This window comes from Vombatus ursinus, unplaced genomic scaffold, assembly GCF_900497805.2.
Source record: "Vombatus ursinus unplaced genomic scaffold, bare-nosed wombat genome assembly UNPS02014789.1, whole genome shotgun sequence".
Taxonomy (NCBI): Eukaryota; Metazoa; Chordata; class Mammalia; order Diprotodontia; family Vombatidae; genus Vombatus; species Vombatus ursinus.
Genome location: NW_020954567.1, coordinates 19,473,165 through 19,497,098, shown reverse-complemented (window position 1 = coordinate 19,497,098; position 23,934 = coordinate 19,473,165). Strand labels below are relative to the sequence as shown.

The following is a 23,934-nucleotide window of genomic DNA, read 5'->3' as shown; positions in this document are numbered from 1 at the left end:
ATTCACTACCAAGTAATCACATGACCTCTCCTTGAAGATGCTTCAGTGGTAAGAAAGGCTTTACCCCTTGGGGCAGCCCATTCTACCACTGGATGCTTTTAAAGAAAGTTAATGGGCCATACAGATCCAGAGGTCCTCGGGTACAGACAGGAGCTTCACTCAAACTAAACCAGAAAGACGGGTGACAGATCTTCTTAAGTTAAGAATGAGGCTATGTACTTTCTTTGGGAAATATAGTTCCAAGCCCTGGAACTTTCCAGTAAAAGAAAAACAAAACAGTTTTTAAAGCCCTTCCTGCGAGCCTAGTGAGTCAATTCTTCAATTTAACAACAAACATTTATTAAGCATCTACTATGTCTAACAAACTATGGTGAGAAATGGAAATACAAAGGCATTAATAAAACAGTCTTGCTCTCAAGAAGCTTATTACATACTACTAGGGATAGGGAAGACACAACATGTACATAAATAAATGGAACAGGGACTAGGCTTGTGATTTCACTGGTATAGGAAACTCCCAGGTAAGGAAACTCCCTCTACCAAGGCAGATCAGTGCCTTTTCTGCAGCTCAGTTTCTTGGAGCCCTTAGAGGTTAAGTGACCTGCCCAGAGTCCCACAGCCAGGATGGGTCAGAAGTGGGTTTTAAACTAGGTCTTCCTAAATTAGGAGGCCAGCTCTCCATACACTCCATCACGTTGCCTCTCTCTCTATTTTGTAAACACAAAGGATATACAAAATGATACAGAGCAATTTCATGAGGGAGAGAACAAAGCAAGGTGCGCTGTAGGGTGGGGAATCCCAAAAGTCCTTAAGAGTCCTAGCTTTAGGGACTCAGGGAAGCTTGATGCCTTAACATGGACTTGTTTCCCTGCTGGTTACAATACTCACAAGGCAAGGGTTCCTAGGAAGAGGGACGGACACACCCATAATAATTAACATCACCTGAGCTGCTTTGTGTCGGGCCTCCTCCAGCTGTCTCTGGCTTTCCAGGGCCTCATGTTCAGCCTTCAACTTCAAAAGTGCTAGGTCTCGTTCATGACGCTGCTGCTGTGCCTGTATGTAACATTGGGTCAAATCTGTGTTATAATACAGATAATAACTGTAACAGACTTACTCCTAATATGTGAATACATCAAGGATTTATGATTTCATCAGAGACTTGTTTAAAATTACTCTATCTTTAATCTTCATTTAAAAAAAATTGTGTGCTAATGTTTACAGGACTGATTATGATGCATATAATAGCAAGCTGGCTACACTCTAGAAAAGTGTGCTACAGTAAAAGATGATTTAACTCATCTATAATACTGCTTGAGAGAAATGAAAACAGAAAGTGAAAGAAAATAGGAGAAGGGAACTGTTATGGATACCTTTAGGATCTGAGCCAAGGAGACAGTCTCCTGCTGGGCCAGTGATATGCCTCGAACTCTTTCTACATCTGTCAGCTGGCGCACAGACTCCTCAATGGCACTTAAGTAGCTAAGCTCTGCTGTCATACGATGCTGAAGGCCAGCAGGAGAAAAGCGCATGGCACCTGAAAGACCACAAGACATAAGAGACAAACGTAGAAAGCTCACAAGCAACTATTTCTAAATTAACATTTATATTAAAAAAAAATTTTCTGGATCAGACCTGTGATTTCATTGGTATAAAGAACTCCCCAGGTGAAGAATCCCTTTACCAATGCAGATCAGCACCTCTTTTGAAACTGATAGTCTTAAGAGGGTTATTTAGGGCACTGAGAGGTCAAGTAGGCTGTCCAGAGTCACAGAGCCAGGAGGTAAGTCAGAGGACGGGATTTTCTAACTCCGTGGCTCTATCTCCACGATAGCAGGCTGCTTCTCTCAATTCTCATTGTAAAAGACAAAAACCAATTTTCTATTTTCTCTGAATTAGGCAATTACTAAACATTGCCAGAGATTTTAATGTCAATGCTAGGGACATGAAAAAAAAAATTGGAATTTCAAGTTCTTGGCAAATTTTACTGGAAAAGCTTTTAATCCCTCTTGAATCCCTTTTCTTTTCAATGTTTAGATTAATATCATAAAATTTATGTTTAGTCTTTCAAAAATATTTATAAAACACCAGAATCTTAGAGATGGTAAGAAACACAGATATTATCAATTCAAGCCAATGCTGAACTCTTCTCTCTCTCATACCCCCAAGTGGTCACCTCTTAGAACCTCAAGCCTTTCTGAATCAGTCAGTTTCACGACTGGACATCTTGGACTGTCAGGCAGTATTCACTTACAATGCGCATCTACGTCCTTGTAACATTTGCCTATTGGTCTTGGTTTTGCCTTCTGGGGCACTAAGTAAAACAAAACTATTACCTCTCTTAGATGATTTTCAAACAATATACCCAAAGAGAATTAATCTTCACTTAAAAATTTTTTCTATCTTTCAACAGGAAAAGTAGTTTTCTTTGACTGAAAAGTAAAGGAAAATTCAAACTCATGTTTTATGTAAAAAGTTACAATTGCATGAAATACACTTGCCTGGGGTTGAAGACATTCCTGCTGTTGCCTTACTACCTGCCAGATTCATGTCAGAGAAGCCAGCATTGGGTTTGAACGCTACTGGTGTTGGAGGCAAGACTGATGGAGATCTAGTCCTCTCCACTGAGTTTGCTGGAAGGTCAAATTGTGGAAGTTTCTGGGAGCTTGGAGACAAGGGAGAAGTTGGAGTTCTCTGCGATTTTCCCTTATCTGATGAGAGACTAAAAAAATTTTTTTAAGCTAAAACAAAGTAGTACTTTGGTATCAGACATTAGATATTCTTAAAAAATATATTTGTACCTGTAATAACTTTTTTCTTTTCTTTACTAGAATAGTCATTTCACTGATATAGGGGATTCCCAATGTGAGGAAGCTATCTCTGCCAATACAGATCAGAAACTCTTACCAGGGAGCTTCTAGAGGTTGCCCAGAATCACACAGCCAGTATGGGTCATAGGTGGGACTTGAAACCTGATCATCCTGACTTGGTAGCCTATCCCTCAGGCAATTCATAACAGTATAATAATTCATTTCTGTTTAACAGATACTTTAGAAAGCACTGACCAAAAGTAAAGGGGAATCTAGTGTTTGATGCTGAAAACTCCATTTTTTCCCTACAACATATAGGTGCTATCCTTCACACAGCAGTTCATTTTGGGTATTTTGTGGCACTCAATTTAGTGTTAAAACAAAGGCTTCGATATATTTTCTTCTTAAATACCAATTAAAAGATTCACACATAAAATGAGAAGATGAGTAATCCACAAAAGGATAAATTTAAAAACAGTAATAGAATAAAAATATCAAGATTTCTCCAACAAAGAATAGCATGCTCTTTTTATGATGGCAAAGAACTGAAACTGAGGAGATGCCCATCAATTGGGGAATGGCTGAACAAATTGTGGGATATGAATGTAATGGAATACTATTGTTCCGTAAGAAATTCTGAGCAGACGGACTTCAGAAAAATCTGCAAAGACTTGCATGAACTGATGCTGAGTGAAGTGAGCAGAACCAGAAGAAAACTGTACACAGTAACAGCAACATTGTGCAATGACCGACATCATTAGACTTAGCTCTTCTGAGCAATGTAATGATCTAAGACAATTCCAAAAGACTCATGATGGAAAATGCTATCCACATCCAGAGAAAGAACTATGGAGTCTGAATGCAGACTGAAACATACTTATTTTCTCTTTCTTATGTTGTTGTTTGTTTTTTCTCTCATGGTTTTTCCCTTTTGTTCTGATTCTTTTTTCACAACATGACTAATGTGGAAATATGTTTAATATGATCATACATGTATAGCCTTTGTCAGATTGCATGCTGTCTTGAGGAGAGGAGAAAAAAGGGAAGAGGGAAAAATTGGAACTCAAAATGGCATAAAAGCGAGTTTTAAAAATTAAAAATTAATTAACTTTTTAAAAGAATAGCATGCCAAGAAGATTCCTCTGTTGTTTTAATTTTACCCATATTCTTAAGCAGTATTTTAACTCTATTTCTAAACATCCTCTTCTTTTTTTATATGCATTTGTTTCCCTAATGATGCATGTACTATTCCACTTAATTTTTGCAAAACTAAAAAGCATTTAAAAAATTACTTTAAAAACTTCCTATAAAATCATCTACAGACTTAACTGGGGCAACTGGGTAATATAGTAGGTAGAGCACTTGGCTTGGAATCAGGAAGACTCATCTTCATGAGTTCAAATCCAGCCTCAGACATTTATTAACTGTGTGACCCTGACCCTGGGGGCCAGTCACTTAACTCTGTTTGCCTCAATTCCCCATCTTTAAAATGAGCTTGGGAAGCAAATGGCAAACCATTCCAGTATCTCTGACATGAAAACCCCAAAATGGAGTCATAAAGAGTTGGACATGACTGAAAAACAACTGAACAACAAAAAAAGACTTAACTAAAGTACAACAGCAGTTAAAATTTTTCAGATGCGCTAAAATAAGTCCCATCTGACTCACAAAAGAGATAATAATAAATCACAAATAAGGCATAAATAAAATTAGGTATTATACTATATAACAATCAGAATATATACATGAAAACATATCTGCACATCTAGTTTCTGAATAGAATTAATGCCATGAGAGGCACTCATTCATTTTCAGTGAACTTAATTTTCTCTTGATGAAGAAACAATATTAACTAGTTAAAGTGGTCAAACAATTTCATTCAGAAGACAAACAAAAAGATTTATCTTTAAATTGACTTCCACTAAACTTCTATTCTGCCTTTAGATTTCCACCACTGAAATAACCCTTCTCTATAGTCAATAATAGCACTCTAGAACTATCTGTCTCTTCCCAAGCCAGAAGCCTTTTTTTTTTTGCCAAAATGACATTTTTGTGGCTTCCACTAGAAGAGTTTACAGCAGTTTTTCAAAGAACGTTTGATTAGACTTCATAGAGTTCCAAATGGGTGTAAATAGGGAAGACACAACCCATATAATAACAATGAAGAGAAATCAGTCATTTTCTTCCAGTCACCTCAGGAAATTTAAAGAAGTGATATTGCAGAAACCGTGTGAAGGGCTTAATGACCTGGAAGGGGGAGATCATGTTTGGCATGATGTGCAAAGAGGGTAAAAGAATATGACAATCAGACCTAAAGCATATGGAGATTTGCTAAAGGGCAGAGTCATCACATGGAGACCAGCAGTGAGGAGGTACCCACTAGTTCCTGAAGCATCCAATTACATTTCTGGATAGTTGAAAGGATCAGGAAATGATTCTTTGTATCCAGAATTAATTGGCCTCGTGTAACTCCCATTTAACGTTCTGAGTTCTGCCTTCTGGGCTAACCAGAACCAGTCTAATTGCTTTTCCACATGAAAATTTTTACAGTTACAAAATGACAACACTACACATGTGGTTCACCCAGGGCAAACGACAGGGACTACTACCTCCTTATGCCTAGAAACTACGCCTTTTCCATTTCAGTACAAACAAGATCACATTCTAGTTCATGGCTGCCATAGCCCACTGTTGACTCACACTGAGCGTCCAGTAAAACCTTTAGAATCTTTTTAGACAAACCGTATATCACATTTCTTATGCTTCCAAAGTCAATTTGCTGAACTCATGTAGGATATTATATTTATCTTCATTAAATTTCATCTTAATGCATTGAACTCAATGTTTTCTTTCTCAAAATCTTTTTGGAAATTTGGAGATACACAAATGTTTTGGATATCCAGAATATTTTGGAGATTTAGATATGTCCAAATCCCCAAAAGAGGACAGAATATGTCATTCCACTTGTACTATCGCTGTCAGCTTTGTGTTTTCTACAAAGGCATTAATGTAAGATATATACAGAGTAGATGGAAGGTAACCTCAAAGTGGAAGATTCTCCTTATAACAGAAGTGACTAGAAGCAAACATTGCTGTGACAGGGAATCTGATGAGGACGCTCTAACAGGATAGGGAAAAGATGATCAGAATAAGGTTATGACTAAGGATAAACAGGAGAGAGTAAATTCAAAAGATGACAAAAGAGGAAAAAAGCACATAATTCTGCAACATGCTTACTAGGAAGGATTGTGCCAAGTTGGAAATTATCGCAAGGTTTCTTATTTGCAAAGTAAATGATATGATAAGCACTAAGCTTTAATAATATATAAATTAAATACATAAAATAATCTTTACCTCATAGATTGCCCAGAAAGATTTTCCAAAGTGCTATCAGTATCGGAATACTGCTCATAATCATTAATGGGAATTTTGCTACTAGTCACAGGCTTCTTTCCCTTGCGAGACCCACGATCTGAACTAGACTGTGTTCCTTCTTCTTCACGCAGAATGTCTTGAGCACCACCAGTAAATGACGCTAACCCTGAAATACAAAATACTCATAAGCCAGGTTCCAACTGCCAATATGAAAGAGCCAGCAAGTCACAGTGGAAAGAGAGTTAGATTTGAAGTCAAGATAAAGAGAAGGACAATCCTTAGGTTCAATCCCTCCTCTGACATTTAGCACTTGTGTGAACTTCATTTAACCTGAGTCTCAGTTCCCTCTTGTGGAAAACCAGAATAACAATAACTGTGATGTTTACCTCATATGGTTGTTATGAGGCTCAAATTATATATATATAAAACACTTTTCAAAATATAAATAATTATGTAAATATCAGTTATTGTTAGCAGTAAATGTTATTAATAACACAACAATTATAATAGCTATAAAATCAACTTAATAAACATTTATTAAGGACCTATTATGTGGCAGGCAAGCTCTAGGGATAGACAAAGAGGCAAAAGATAGTCCTTGCAAAAACAGGTACACTAATGAACTGCTGGTAGAGTAGTGAACTGGTCCAACTATTATGGAAAACAATGTGGAATTATGCCCAAAAGGCTATAAAACTGTATAATACCACTATTAGCTCTGTATCCTAAAGAGATCAAAGGAAAAGGAAAAGAACTACAAAACTATTTATGGCAGCTCTTTTTGTGGTAGCAAAAAACTGGAAACCAAGGGGATGTTCATCAATTGGAGAACGAATGAACAAGCTGTGGTATTTGATTGTGCTGGAGTGCTACTGTGCTATAAGATATGAAGAGGGAGGTGGTTTCAGAAAAACATTGCAAGAACTATATGAATTGACCTAAAGTGAAATGTGAAGAAATGGGAGATCATCTTGAATAGTAACAGCAATGTTGTAATGATGATCAATTGTGAAAGACTTGGTTACACTGAACAATACCATGATCCAAGAAAATTCCAAAAGATTCACGACGAAAAATGCTATTCACCTCAAGAGAGAGAAATGATGAACTCAGAGTTCAAACTGAAGTACATTTTTCTCACTTTTAAAAATTTTCTTGCTTTTTTTGGAAATATGGCTAATATGGAAATATCTTTCACATGATTTCCCAAATATAATTGATATATTATTGCTTGCCTTCTCAGTAGGTGTGGGAGAGGATGGAAAGGAGAATTTGGAATTCAAAATTTAAAAAGAAAGTTAAAAAAAATTAAAATGTTAAAAAAAAAACATTCCTTGCCTTCAAACACTTCACAATCTAATGGGTGAGACAACATGTAAACAATTACATACAAACAAGCTATATTCAGGATAAATAGGAAATAATTAACAGAGAGAAGATACTACAATTAAGAGGAGATGGGAAAGGCTTCCTGTAAAAGATGGGATTTGAGTTAGGATTTAAAAGATGTCATGGAAGTCAGTAAACAGAGCTGAAGAAGGAGAGTATTCGAGGTATGGAGGACAGTCAGAGAAAATGCCTAGAGCTGAGAGATGGAATATCTTGTTTGTGCAACAGATAGGAGGCCTGTGTCACTGGCCTGAAGAGTACATAGCAAAGAGTAATATATAATAGAAAAGTTGGAAAGGACTAAGTTATGAAGGGCTTTGAATGCCAAACAGCAGATCTGGTGTTTGATCCTGGAAGTGATATGGAACTGGTGAAGTTAAGTATGGAATCACTTTGGTGGCTGAATGGAGGATGAATTGGAAGGGGGCAGGCATGCCTATCAAGAGACTATTGCCAACAGTCTAGGGATAGGCATAAGGTGATATGGGCCTACATAAGGGTGGTGGCAGTGTCAGAGGAGAGAGGTGTATTTGAAAGATGCTGCAAAGGTGAAACTGACAGGTCTTGGCAACAGATCAGATATCAGGGACAAGAGGTAATGAGGAATCAGGGGATGACTCCTAGCTTTTGAGCATGAGAAATTGGGAGGATGATGTTACCCTCTATAATAAAAAGGAAGCAGTGGAGGAAGGGTAGAGGGAAAGATAATATGAGTTCTGTTTCGGGCAAAATATCTACTGGAAATCCAGTTTGAGATGCCTGAAAAAGCAGTTGGAGATGTGAGACCGGAGGTCAACAAAGAGGCGGGGCAGGAAAGGTATATTGAAGAATCATCAGCATAGAGATGGGCTGATGAGATCACCAAGTGGAATAATATAGAGGGAGAAGAGAAGAGGACCCAGGACAGAACCCTGTGGGACACCTAAGGTTAGAGGATATGACCTGGATAATAAGGATCTAGCAAAGGAGACTAAGGAGAGGTCAGACAGGTAGGAGAAGAAATAGGAGAGTGGTGTCTAGAGAGAAGAGATTATCAAGAAGGAAAGAGTGATCAACAGTGTCAAAAGCCACAGAGGTTTTGAGAAGTATGAGGACTGAGAAAAGGACACTAGTTTTGGTAATTAAGAGATCATTGGTAACTTTGGAGAGAGCAGTTCTAGTGGAACGATAAAATTAGAAGCTGGATTAAAAGGATTTAAAAAGAGAGTGAGATGAGAGATAGTGGAGGCACTTATTATTAATAACACAGCCTTTTCAAGGAACTTAGCTACAAAAGGTAGAAGAGATGTAAGACAATAGTTAGTGGGGATGAAAAGATGAAGTGAAGGTTTTTCAAGATGGAGGAGACACAGAAATGTCTATACACAGCAGGGGGAAGCCAGGAAACAAAGAGAAATTGAAAACGAGTGAGAATGACAGAGGAGACAATCTGTTAAAGGAATGGGAATGGAATGCGATTGCTCGAGTAGAAAAGTTAACCCTGGTAAGGAGTAAATCCACCTTATCATGTGAGAAAGGGGTTAAGGATGAGATAACTGCACAACGCTCCTGAGCAACAGATGAGGAAGAGGGAAAAGTGGGGAGCTCACAGTGAATGGCCTCAATTTTTTCTATAAAATACAGGGCAAGATTCTCAGCTGAGAAGGTGGGGAAAGAGAGCCATGGGAGGTTTGAGAAGGGATGAAAACATTTAGAAGACTCGTTGTGGAGAGTAGGATAGTGAGTCGATAAGGCAGGTACAGAAGGATTGATTGCCTAGTGGCAGTGAGAGCCCAGTTGAGGTTATATAACATAAATTCGTAGTGGATTCAATCAGGAGAATTGTGTGATTTTCTCCACTTTCATTCAGCAGCACTTGTGTAGGAGCTAAGGTGGAAAATGGTGGGAGGGATCCAAGGCTGAGGCTTGGTAGGGTGTAATTGGCGAAATGATAAGAGGCTAAGGATTCATATTTGTATGCAAAATGTAATTATTCCAAAAGGCATTTACACAGATCATGGAAACTGATAAAACAAGGGCTGAAACTCACAAAGAGTAATAGGTGCTTTTTAGACTTTATCAGATATGCAACTCATTAAAAATTTGGGACTCTGTATTTCAGTATAGTTACATATATAAGAAAGAATGTTTAAGATTCCATTTAATCTTTATATTGATGATATCTACAAATGCCTTTTTTTTTAAAGCATCTAACAGAATAACAGAATGGTAGAGCAAGAAAGAATTTTAGAATTCTCTGGCTGATACCCTGGTAATAACTCACATTTACACAATGTTTTAAGGCTTATTTCCTCAGAACAACACTTTGAGGTAGGTAGTACAAATACATACTGTGTGGTCCAGCCAAAGTGGCGTTCTCAGTGTTCCTCACATACAGCACTCCATTTCCTGTCTCCATGCCTGGGCACTGGCTGGAATGTACTTTTCATCCTCTCTGCCTGTTGGAATCTCTCGTTTCCTTTCAAGACTCAACTCAGGCATTACCTTCTACACGAGTCCCTTCTTAATTCTCCCAATTTCTCATGTTTCCCCAAAATCATTTTGTATCTATTTTGGATCTATTTTGCATACAGTTACCTGTTGTCTTTCCTGACAGAAGATAAGCTCCTTTGGGGGAGGTAGGCTTTCTTTGTCTTTATGTCCTAGCCCCTAGAAAAATACCTAGCACGTAAGAGGTGTTTAATAAATGTTTGTTGACTGTTTGATCTACAACCTCTGAATAGTTGTAGCTTGCCAAGGATCATAGCTAATAAGAACTTGAGGAAGAATTCAAATTCAGATCTCCTGATTCTAAGTCTTACGTATTCTTCCACATACAACATTGCCTGCTTCTCATTTCTTAACCTGATTTTTAAGTATTGGCAGTCTGGAAAGAATACTGAATGAGGAATAAGTAGGACTAAGTTCTAGTCTCAGTTTTGCCATTAACACAGGTTCTCTCAATCACCTCTCTGTGTCTCAGTTTTCCTATCTATAAAACAAAAATGGTAGATGTAAGATCCTTCTATCTCTAAAGTTCTGTGAGTCTATCATTACTATTATTACAGTAACCCACAGTTACATGGTGCTCTAATATTTACAAAGATTCTAAGTAGGCTGCCAGATAATAATAAAGCTCTACTGAGTTGTCACTGAAGAAATAATACCCCTGCATGCCTCTTCCCCTAAAAGGCTTTTTCTGAGATTAAGAGACTATTCGTCAGTCATTAAACTTTCTGACAACTCCCTGTCACCCCTGATCTAAAGCAACAAACTACAGTCAGAGAACTATTTTTTGGTAGTTCTGGGGTCTATTTACATACCCCTGAGAGAAGGTCTCCTAAGGAGGGAGGAAGCAGTTACACATACAGAGAAAATGCTAGTAAACTGATTTGATAAGACACCTATGTTCAACCTATTTCTGCTATATTGTGACATTTCTGATAATGATTTTTGCTAGGGCCTTTGACCCAAACACAGTATATGTCACAATCTAGGTATCCACATAACTTTAATATTTATAGGGAACACTCCTCTGGTTATCACTTGCACCTGTACCTGATGATGGAATGGTAAGAACATTAAATGACGAAGACCTGAGTTGCAGTGTTTTAAACTCTACTGCCAAATGAAGGTAGAAATGTCAAAAGACAAAGGCAGATTTGGAAAATAAATAGCTATGCGAGAAAATGGTCTCTAATAAATAGATCTGGAGTTCTGCACCATGGCATAAAGATTAATGAGCCTTTGATTAGGAATGAACAGCAACAGACAAGGGGTGGTAAAGACATTTTTTACCTCAAAACTTGTAAATCTGATTCAAGGTGTCTAAACTGAAAATGGAAGAAGAAGAATGTGTCTGTCAAAGAAGGCACAACAGAGCATAACAAGTATGATATAGGAAGAAGAGTAGAGAGTAGAAGACTTTCATAGAAAATAATATCTAAGAAGAACGATAACAAAAACTACAGCCTCAGATGTGTGTCAAAATGCACAAAGTATGTTTTTAAAAAAATACAATGAATAAAAAAATTATGTAAGGAAGAGAATTTAACTTCAAAGACTTCACTGAGATTTGTTAGGATATAATTCAAGACTAGAATAAGGTTACATTTGAAGAATATATTGTACTTAAAAGGAACAGACTAGATAAAGGAGGTGGTAAAGTAGCACTTTTTTAGTACTATAAATTTTTGGGGTTTTTTTTTTTTTGGTATTTTTAGTACTATAAGTTAAGAAAATAATCTCATGAAGAAAACACAAACTGGAGCATTGAAGTATTACAGATAGCACTTGAATGAGGATCAGTGGAGCAAGAGATAGAATTGATATTGTGGTTATCATGTAATATAGATCACCTAACCAAAGAAGAAATAGATAAGTTCAAGAGACTAAACCCAGAACTGTCATGGAGGTATGATGTAGTTTTGATGAGGGAGGGAGGGATTCAACTACTTAAGATACTCCTTGAACCTGTCTCTCTGTTTAAAATGAAGCAGGTAGGGGCAACTAGGTGGCGCAGTGGATAGAGCACCGGCCCTGAAGTCAGGAGAACCTGGGTTCAAATCCAGCCTCAGACTAAACACTTAACACTTGCTAGCTGTGTGACCCCGGGCAAGTCACTTAACCCCAAATTGCCTAAAAATCAAAAAACAAACAAACAAAAGAATGAAGCAGCTGACAAATACTTCACTTGCCTCTCTGATAACTTCATTCTCCAAAAAGGATAGATATTTTGGGCCTGATTCTGACTAACATGGAATAATTGGCTGATGTTAAAATTATTGAACTGTTAAGAGAAAACATCCACCACATTGTAACATTCATGATAGATACAGAGGGAAAAGCTGGACACAGTGTGATATGGAGTATACATGTGGGATGAGTAGATTTCAAATTTCAGAAAGTGTTCAGATAAAGGATCTCACAGCCTAAAATTCTACAGAGGAATTTGCTTCAAGAGGATTGGGAAGCCTTTAATTCTGAAGACACAAATTCATACGATTATAGTGAGGAAGAAAAATAAGAGCTCTTTCTAAGCCCACTAAGGTGAATACAAAGGGAAATCATCAACTAACTTAAAATTTTAAAAGATATTAACAGAAGATGGAAACAAAGGCAAGTAAGTGACGAATATAAATGTGATACCCATTACAAGAAGAGTGTAAGAAATTTTTAAAGTTCACACTAGCAATGAATTTTAAAAGCAACAAAAAGGGGGCTTTTTAGCTATGTTGGATGCAAGAGAAAGATTAAAGAGGGGGAAAGAATCAATGCTTGAGGTGTATGGGATCATAACAGATGACAGAAATACTTGTTGCAAAACTTGTTGTTCAGTAATTTCAGTTGTGTCCAACTTTTTATGACCTCATTTGGGGTTTTCTTGGCAAAGATACTGTAGTAGTTTGTCATTTTCTTCTCCAGCCCATTTTACAGATGAAGTAACTGAGGCAAACAGGGTTAAATGACTTTCCTAGGGTCACAAAGCTAGTAAGTGTCTGAAGCCAGATTTGAACACAGGAAGGGCAGTCTCCCTGACTCCAGGATGGACACTCTATACTCTGCACAAGCTAGCTGCCCAATGCAAAACTTGTGTTGTTCAGTCATTTCAGTTGTATCTGACTTTATAACCCCACTGAGGGTTTTCTTGACAAAGATACCGGAATGGTTTGCCATTTCCTTCTTCAGTTCATTTAATAGAAGAGGAAACTGAGGCTTTGTTTTCTCTTCCAAGGATAATGATCTTAGGCCTGAGGACAGAACAAAAATGGATAGTAGGATAGTGAAACACAAAATAAGGCAGAAAATGGAAGGAGAGCACCAGATTGTCTTCAATGCCTTCAAAGAACCAATTCCAGATAAACTACATCCTATGGAATTGAAAGAACTGGCAGATTTTATTGCTGAACCAATGATCTATGAAAAAAATGCAGAGAATAGGGGAAGGGTCACAGGCCTGAAAACAGGCAAATGTTGTTCCAATGTTTAAAAAAGAAAAGGAGATTTATTCTACAAACTGTAGTAAATCTGACATTAATTTCAGGCAAAATTGTTGAACAATTATTATAAGGATGTTTTATGATGCCTAAGTCATCATAGGCTCTTCAAGAACAGATCAAGCCTGAATATTCTCATTTCCTTTTCTGACAGAGTTGGAAGACCGATAGATCAAGAGAATGTTGTAGAGATAGTGTATCTGAATTTCAGGCAGGTGTTTTGCAAAATCTCTCATTATATACTATGGGGCTGAAATGGAAAGGTATAAGTAAATAATACAGTTAAGTGGATTTGGAAATTACTGAATGACAATCTAAAGACTGTAATCAATGGATCTTTGTTAACCTAGATGGAGGTTTCACATGCCTCAGAGATGTTACCAATGTTGTCAATGACTTGAAAATAGGATTAAATGCTATCTTTACTGAATGTTCAGAGATACTAAGCTGAGGATTATCATATCACTGAGTAATAGTCAAAACCCAAAAAGATCTTTATGCATTACAATAGGCCAAATCAATTATGATGGAAATGAACATAGTAAAAGTCCACCCCCCACCCCCACCCCCCCACAAGAAATAAAGTTGAAGATCCCCTGAAGGACAGTGGAGAAAAATAGAGTAAGGACATAAACAAGCTGCAACACATTGTAAACTTGGAAAAGTGATGTAAAAAAAGTCAGAGAAATGTATGACCAGAAAGAAGCATAGAAGCAAGAAGAAGGATAATGAAATGCTCTACTCATATACATGTGATGTCAAAAGAATACAAAGAATGCTTCCAGAATGATAGGTAGGTAAACGTATAATAGAATCTAGATAAGAGTTGCACAAGCTAGGCACATGTGAATGGATTACAATCTGTATCAATAGAGGGAATATCTACATTGATGAGATCATAAATCCAATGAAATATCTGAGCAAATATAAAGTGTTACATTCAGGTTAAAAAAAAATTAACCTCAAAGTTCAAACAAAATCAACATGAATCAACAGTGTAACATAGTAACCAAAAAAGCTAAAGTGATCTTAAGCTGAATTTTTAAAAATTCAACATTTAAAGTAAGAAAAATAATAGTTCCACTGTACTCTACACCTTGGTTGGTCAGAATGAGTTCTGAGCACCACATTTCAGAAAGGACATTAGAGAATGTCCAAGGAAGAGAAACCAGGACATTAAGAGAACAGATCATGCCACACAAAGATTCTAGAATGTAGAAGAAAAGACTTAGTAGAGACATGACAGATATCAAGTATTTGAAGGAATAAAGAAGGGATGTAGACTTGCTTTGCTCATCACCAGAAAACAGAACCTCAGAAAAACGGAAGCTTAGAGATAGACGTAGGCTTAGCATAAGAAAAAAACAAACAAACAAACTGTCTTAAAGTGAAATTGACTACTTCAAAGAGTAGTGGATTCATTAATCCCATATGTCTTCAAAAGGATGCTAGATGGACATTTGGTCTAACAGATCATAGAGGGAATACATGTTTGGGTATGAGCTACACTCAACAACTCTGTTAACTTCTGAGATTCCTCCAATTCTGTGATTTAATCAAATTAAACAAGATAATATATGCAAAGCACTTTGCAATCCTTAAAGTGTTACAGAAATGTCAGCTACTATTATTATTATTATTTTATAAACATTAAAACACTAAGTATATTTTCTTATTACTGCAAGTAAGTAATATTCATTTCTCAGAATGAATCATAAAGCATTAGTTACTGTATTAATATTACGAAAAGGCATTTCTTAAAGTTTTAGTTGTAACAAAGGACATTGTGTTAAAAAGGTTCACTACTAAGATAATTACACCAATGCCTTATTAAAAAAAATTAATACATGTTTAAGAAAATCATTAAATATTTGAAAGTGTACTTTTTAAAAATGGCAGGAAATAGCACTAAGAATTCTATCCTTTAATTGCTGGACTTTTACATTTCTGACCTTTCCTCATTCCCATACACAGAAATAAAGGATGTCTAAGAGTTATCATAAAGTATAAGGTGCTCTCTACAAATGTAGAGGACTTACATTCTTTCTTTTCCTTTCTTCCTTTCTTTCCTTTGGAAGAAGTAGATGAACGAGATGATGTGACAGACTGAGTCCCTAATGAATGTTGAGATTTCCTGCTAGATGGCTCTTCCTGAATGCTTGAATTGCTACTACTCACACTGTAATAAAATAGGTAACACTGCTTTAAAATTTTTTTTTAAAGCCATTAAATATTCACACATTGCAAACTAAACACACACACACACACACACACACACACACACACACACACATTCCATTTAACCTATAGAAAGGTCTGAAATCAAGGAAGAGATGCATTTTACTTCTTTTTTTTTTAACTGTCTTACTATCACTATGCCTTCATCTTTCCTAAATAAAGGAAGCCATCTATAGCTAGGCCATTACGTCATAACAGAAATCAAATTCAGATTGTAGGAGTTAACCATTTTTCCCCTACTAATGGGCTCTTTCAGCACTATGATGAGGAAATCTATTTTATTCTAGGGTTATAATACATTTAACCATATATTTATCAAACAACAGCATATCACTGCTATGCAAAACAGACTTTCTAGAAATAAGGTCTCATTAAAAAGTTCAGTTTTACACATTTTCTTTGCAGTTCTCTCTATAATAATCTTAACAACCATTATTTAACAATTTTGATTGATAATTTCTTTAATTCTGTATTCTGATCAACAGTATACAAAAAAAAGGCTGCTGCTAAATATGACAAGTAAATCAAATAATGACCAATTAATGGTGAAAAAACCTTTGTAGCAAATCTAAAGAAAGTGAAACAAGAATCTGATCTACCCAAACTCTATCACAGAAATTCAACTTTTTAGTTTGTTTGTTTTTGGACACTGTGTCTTCCTATTTCCCCTAGGCTGCAAGTACAGTGGCCAATCATGGGCTGAATCTCAATACCAATCAAAACAGAAGTTTTGGCCTGCTCTGTTTTTCTGACCTAGGCCAGTTCACCCCTCTGGGAAGCTCACCATAAGAACACCTAATCACCTTTAGCTTACTGTAGCTCAGAACTCTCAACTCAAGAGATCTACCAGTCTCAACCTGCCCAAGTATTAAAGATTACAGTAGTAAGCTACTATGTCCTGTACAGAAATTCAATTTTACTTTTTTTCCATAAACAAAGTTTCTCTGTGGCATCCTTTAGCAGACATACTAATATGAATAATTTTGAAAAGTAAATCTGACTAATTTCAAACCATTACTATTGTGTAATTTTCTTTTTCATATTTCAATTCATACTCTCAAAACAGTCTTACATAGGCTCATAAGCAGATTTTTTTTCTATCAATGTTCCATTTGCTGGAGAGGATACAAAATCATCTTCATATGAAATACTGCCTGCAGGGGTTGTAATGGGAAGCAAAGGCCGCAACACTGGTGATCCTTTATCCAATATATCTTCAAAACCTGTCAAAAAGATATTATCAAGATGGGGTAAATATGAACCATAGGCATTCCTCTCAATGAGAAGATTCTCTCCGAGTAATTCAAACTTTCAAACTAACAAAGATGGTTTTCAAAATAGATCCACAGCAATTTAATAGAACAGGAGGGCTATAAGGAAATGAGACTAGGTGGTAAGTAACTAGAGTTTTAGGCATGGAGTTAGGAAGAACAAAATTCATTCCCAGTCTCAGACACTTACCAGTTGTGTAACCTTGAACAAGTCATTTAATCTGTGTGCCTCAATTTCCTCAACTGGAAAATGGGGATAATAACAACACCTACCTTTCAAGGCTGCTGTGAAGATCAAATGAAATAATATTTATAAAGCATTTAACACAGAGTCTGGTATAAAACAGGTGCTATATAAACACTAAATAAAATTTTATTATTGTTATAGCTGTTATTAAAAGAAGCATTCTCAGAGCAAAGAAAAATCACGTACTACGTCTAGCATTGTTTTATTTTTAAATTTAAGAAAAATTTTTAAAAATAACAACACAACCACTTTAAACCATTAACATCAGTTGTCTTCCTGGAAGAATACTTAACAAAGCAAAGCAACAGAGGACATAAACTCACCCAAGCACAGAAAATAATGGCTTTCATATACTCAAAGAATGTTAGAACTAGAAAGAAGCTCAGCGAGCACCTAGTTCAATCCCTTTATTTTACACTGAGAAAAATGCAGCCCAAAGGTCACAAAGTGCCTAAGAAATAAAGGTATGACTAGATAACTGAGATCTTCTGAATCCTCGTTCAGTGTTCTCACCAATGCTGAATCCTAAAATAAATGCAAGCAGCAAAAGCTACCCAGGATGTAGTGATAGCCCCCACAAAGCACAGATGAAGCTAGAGGTGAGAAATTTGTAGGCATGTCAGCAAGAGTTAGATGGAATCTAGGCAGAGAAGACAGTACTTGAAGTAGATCCTTTAAAAGGATTTGGAGTCAATAGGCAGTCATAACTTCACAAAACTTACATGAAAACTAGGTTTATTACAAGAGAAATGAACATGCACATGGAACTCAAAGAGTTTTACATTTTTATAACAGCAAGACAAAGGGAGGAAGGAGGTACCAGAAATCTTCACCTAAAGGGGCATGATGTGGGAGGGGGAAAGATGCAGTAAAGGTGGGAAAAGGACAAAACCCCTCCTGAAATGGAGAGCAAGGTGATGGCAAAAGCCACATTCTTTTCCCTTGGGAACTGCGAGACTATGAAAATAGGATGATCTGCTTATCTATAAGGGTCCCAGCTGCACAAGCTATTTCTTGGCCTAGTACAGACTAACTGGCTCCCAACTTGATTCCCAAGTTCACACAGGGTAGTCTAGCCTGGGATGCAAATAACACATTATGTCACTGGGGAGGCGGGGGAGAGCCACTTTGTTCTTGACACATTCAGGGCCTCCTGCATACTCGGGGTCCAGTGTTTGTGGAAAATACGGCAACTCAAGAAGACAAGATGAAGGGACCCCTTAGCGCTCCTTAACATATGGAAGAAGAAAAGGGGAAAAATGGATAGGGATAAGTACTGTAAAAAATTTTTGTTTGTAGCCTCAAATTTTCTGGCTGTCATAAATTAGTATGCAAAGTCTGACTATGACATTTTCAAATAATAAAAACCAATCTGACAATTTTTCAAACTAAGTTCTAAATTTCTTTCTCTCTCACAATCCACTAACGCTAACCTACTCCCAACATCATCTACCACAATTCAAATGTATCAATCAACAGGTTCTATTGAGGTTCATAACTCTAAACAGAAAACCTAAGAACCCATAATATCTACTTCAGTCACTTTAAATTTCATCTGAACTAGACCATCTATTTCAGAAGTCAATTCCTCTACATTTCTACCACTGTCTTATAAGAAATGAAAACGTAAAGAATACACTTTCATTAATTAGAAGACTATTTGTTAAATATCATATTACTTATATTTTAGTGGAGGTTTACAAATAATTCAGATGATGACCAGTATGGTCCCTAGTAAGAGATCACTATTTGAAAATATGTTCACTTCAAGTATGTTATATGTAAGCACAGTGATAGAATGGAGACAGAACTGTCTTCAGAGCTAGGGAAACCTAAATTCCAGTCCTGACTCTTAAATATACTGGCTGTGAGAAAATCACTTAATTTCTTCAACTGACAAATGGTCAAAAGATATGAACAGATGCCCGTCAACTGGAGAATGGCTGAACAAGTTGTGATATATGCTAATGGAATATTATTACACTATAAGAAATGACAAGCAGGACGATTTCAGAAAAAACCTGAACTCACATGAACTGATGCAGAGTGAAGTGAGCAAACCAGGAGAACTCTGCACACAGCAACAGCAATACTGTATGATGAACAACTGTAAATAACTTAGCTATTCTCGGGCAATCCCAAAGGACTTGTGATGAAAAATACCATCCATCTCCAGAGAAAGAACTGATGGAATGTGAATACAGATTACTTTCTTTCCTTCTTTTTATTTTTTTTTGGTTTGAGTTTTTTCCCACATAATGACTAATACAGAAATATGTTTTACATGACTGTACTTGTATAACCTGTATCAGACTGCTTACCATTTCAGAGAGAGAGGAGGGAAGGGAAGGAGAGAGAGAGAATTTGGAACTCAAAATTTAAAAAAAAAAATCCAAAAATTTTTACATGTAATTGGGAGAAAATGTCATTAAAAAAGATATGAACAGGCATTTTTAGAGAAGGAAATCCAATATATCAAGTAACACGTAAAAATGCTCTGAATCACTAATAACTAGGGAAATGCAAATTAAAACAACTCTGAGGTACCACCTCACACCATAAAATTGGCAAAGTTGACAAAAACATATGACAAATGCTGGAGGGAATGTGAGAAATCAGGTACATTAATGCACTGTTAGTGAAGCTTTGAATTGGTATAGTCATTCTAGAAAGCAATTTTAACTATACCCAAAAAGCTACTGAACTATGATACACCTTTAGGTCTATACGCCAAAAAGATTACAGGAAGAAGAATAGGAATATATACACAATGATATTTAACATCTTTTTTTATGGTGACAAAGAACTAGAAACTGAAGGGGATGCCCGTCATTTGGGGAATGAATGAATAAGTTATAGTATATGGATTTGGATATTATTATGCTGTAAGAAATGATGAAGGGGATGGTTTTAGAAAAACCTGGAAAGATTTGTATGAACTGATGCAAAGTGAAGGCAGCAGAATCAGTAGGAACAAGTTCTACAATAACAGCAATATTTTAAAGACAACCTTTGAAAGACTTAGGATCTTTGATCAGTGTAAAGACCAACGACAATTTCCAGACGACTCATAATGAAACATGCTATTCACCTATTCTCCTCCAGAGACAAGTGATGGACTCAAAACTGTACCTTGAAGCATATTCTGCCCAGGAGTAGGGGGAGGGGGTGATTATTATGGTTAATTTGTTTTGCTTGGCTATACACGTTTATAATGGGTTTTATTTTTCATGCTCTCTTTGGGGGTGGGGGGTTGTTAAGAGGAGGTAGGAAGGAGAGAATTCTGAGATGAAAATAAAACTGAATTTTTAAAAAATTCACTTAATTTCTCAGTGCTCTAAACAGCTCAAAGTCTATAAATTCCAGAGCAGGTGCTGACTTCCACTGGCAGAAGGGGTTTCCCTATCAATAGTTCCTAATATCAATGAAATTCTAGATCCAGTTCCCCACCTCCTCCCTCCCTGTAAATAAAACACATATATATAGTATGGAAATTAAACAACATTATCTTAAGGTAACGTGCAAATAAGAAAAGATTTACCGATTTTTCTCACCTTTTCCATGGAGCTGATAAGACTTTGCAAAAATGTTAATGACACTATGTGGACTTCCTTTTGCCAATTCCTCCCAAGAGCCTTTGTTTTGTGCACCACTTGTTTGTCCAAAAAGTGGTGAGAATTTCTCAGCATCTTTTTGAAACTCTTTGATAGGTTCATAGGTGTTTCTTTCCCCAGCACAGAATTCCTTTTCCTTGAAGATTTCTGTCATCATCTTCAGAGGGGAGTGCCCACCCTTACCCTCCTCTTCCTCAGAAAGGCTCCCCTCACTAAGAAGAGGCCCTTCACTAACTGAATCTGTGCTTGAATCATGAGATATTTTGACTTTGTCTTGACCACAAACCTGGGTGTCAGAGGCAGGAGAATCAGCTTGCCTCTTATTTAACTGTGCTAGTAGTCCTTCTGGTTTATGAGGCGACCGCAATCCAAAGCTTGATACAGAACTGTGAGGCCTAATCATCTCAGGAAGTTTTTTAAACTCACTAAGGTTTCCCACTCCAGGAAGATTATCATCAAAGCCTGTGTGAGATACGCAGGTTCCAAGCATCTTTTGAATTCTGGCAGAAAAAATACCTTCATTATCCTCTCTCACAGGTGGACTGACAGGCTTAGCCCAGTGTACATCCTCCTGGGGACCTTGCTGCACATCATAGTCAGTGTTCCATGTTGTTCCATAGTTAATGTTGGCGCCAGCTAATTTCTTGGCTTCACTTTCAATTCTGCTGGACAAAGAAGCTGCTGTCGCTTTTAGGGCTTCAATTCGATCTAACTTACTTCTGTACTGTTTTGGACTAGGTTTTATCAAGGCATCTTGCTGTGTAGTTGTTGAGGTCATGTATAGTTGTGGTGTCAAAGTCCACGGCCCTGTGCCTACACCTTGGTTTTTCCTGGTTGACAATATAGATTCAAAGTCCTTCTGCAAAGTCCCTACGTGCTCTAGATCCAAAAGCTGGGAGAGTAAACATCCAGTTGCTTCAATAAGTGGCTGTTGGGGAGGATGGGTCCTTGGGCTCAACCTGTCTGGCTGCATCCATGCTGGTTCTACCAAATCACTTCTGGAAAAAAAAAGTAATACCAATTAGGTTAACCAATGTATATCTTTATAATTAAGGCAACATTTTTAAAACTATGGATTATAGAATGTCTAAATCATAAAATATAGGTAGATTCAAATTTTTAAGTGAGTACATGTGAGACCCATAAATATCATGGTGGAAAAAATTTAAGATTACTATATATTAATATGAATATCATACTCAGATGCAAATTAAAATCAGTAAATATATATTTATTCCTAGAATGAAATATAAGTGCCTTGAGGGTAGGGACAATTTCTGTTTTTATTTGTATCCCCAGTGCTTATCCCATAGTAAACATTTAATAAATGCTTACTGACTAATTTATACAGGGGATTAAAAGACGTTTTAAAACATGGTTCCTACCTGTAAGGAGGTTAAAATCAAGATAAGGAGAAATACTTAGATGTATTAAGGAAACTGGAGTACCTAGGTGGATGGAGTGCTGGCCCTGAGTCAGGAGGACCTGAGTTCAAATCCAGCCCCAGACACTTACTAGCTGTGTGACCCTAGGCAAGTCACTTAACCCTCCTTGCCTCAGTTTCCTCATCTACAATATGAGCTGGAGATGAAAATGGCAAACTACTCCAGTATCTTTGCCAAGAAAATCCCAAAAATAGGGTCACAAAGAGTTGAACACGACTTACTGACTAAACACCAACACCACCACTAATCAAATAACAGACAAATAAATTGTTTAATTATATAGTCCTATTTAGGACTACAAAATGATATTAGGAAAAGAAAGTGATGTTAAATGGCTTTCAAGACAGCTCAATAAAAATATTATTCAGTGTCGATCTGGAATAAGTACCAAACCCTTACGAAATGCCAAACACTACATCAGGTGATATAGTGGCCCAGAGATTACAAATGCTAAGAACTGGGAATAATGGAAACCTAGGCAAGAATCAGCTAAGGGAAAAGGGCCCTCAGGCCTACAGGCTTCAAAGAAACTATGGAGACTACGCATTCATTTTATTCTAAACTTTGTTTTGTAGAAGATGTGACTATATTCTAAGGACTGATGATAAGGTATCTGGGGACAGGGATGGAGGAAAAAAAAGGTATTTATAAAGAATTATGACTATTGCTAAGAGATAAAGGGCAGCAGGACTTAATGGTAAATCCAAGAAAGAAGAGCATCTACAAGAAGCCAACTTCTACCCAGTCATGTTAATGACTATAGAGTTCGGGGGTTCTTAACTTTTTTTGTGTCATGGATCCTTTTGGCAGTCTAGTGAAGCCTACAGACCCTGATTCTCAGAATAATAGTTTCAAATGCATAAAATATACAGGATTACAAAGGAAATTAATCACATTGAAATAAAATTATCAAAAAAAAATTTTTTTTTAAAAACACAAATTCACAAACCCCAAGTTAAACCAAAAAAGGAGGAAGGATATCCAGGTCTGATGGTGATGACATGTTTCTAGCCCTTTAAGGTTTACAAAGTACTTTACATACCTGATAGAGCTAATGCCAATCAGGTGTCCATACTAAGTCTAGCAGCAAGTTGGGGGAAGGATGGGGGGGGGGGGCAGGGAAGGAGAGCAGCAAGGAGGAGGAGAAGGCAGGGAGAAACAAAACAGAGGTAAATTTGTCCAGGTCGAAAATAGAGTAGGTGGAATCCTCCCTGCCTATCAGCAATGGGATTAGGTCCATACATGACCACTGCACTTAAGAGTCTGGGTGAGACAGAAAGACTAAGTCTCAAATATAACAAAAATGAAGTACTTTACATATATTAACCCATTTGGTTCTCACAACCACTTTGTAATGTAGGTACTGTTTCCCTCATTTTACAGTTGAGGAAACTGAGATTCAGAAGGTTAAAGCAAGATGCCAGAATCACACACAGCTAGTGTCAGAGGCACTACGTTAACTCAGGTCTTCCTAACTCTAAGCACTTTCTTCTCATCGATTACAGGATGGCATGGGGAAGAGAGAAAGAGAGAGAGAGAGAGAGAGAGAGAGAGAGAGAGAGAGAGAGAGAGA

At 36.9% G+C, this 23,934-nt stretch overlaps 1 protein-coding gene across 3 annotated transcripts in view; it reads right to left on the bottom strand.

Annotated features, from left to right (window-relative positions):
• The window catches only part of CEP350 (centrosomal protein 350), a 160,457-nt gene that overhangs the window by 74,544 nt on the left and 61,979 nt on the right, over positions 1-23,934 (bottom strand). For all 3 annotated transcript variants that reach the window (XM_027868604.1, XM_027868606.1, XM_027868605.1), the window contains exons 12-18: positions 20,857-21,914; positions 16,857-17,007; positions 15,586-15,725; positions 6,162-6,348; positions 2,499-2,719; positions 1,371-1,534; positions 943-1,053 (exon numbers count right to left, since the gene is read on the bottom strand). In XM_027868604.1, the coding sequence (XP_027724405.1) occupies positions 943-1,053; positions 1,371-1,534; positions 2,499-2,719; positions 6,162-6,348; positions 15,586-15,725; positions 16,857-17,007; positions 20,857-21,914 (2,032 nt within the window). The remainder of the gene's footprint in view (positions 1-942; positions 1,054-1,370; positions 1,535-2,498; positions 2,720-6,161; positions 6,349-15,585; positions 15,726-16,856; positions 17,008-20,856; positions 21,915-23,934) is intronic.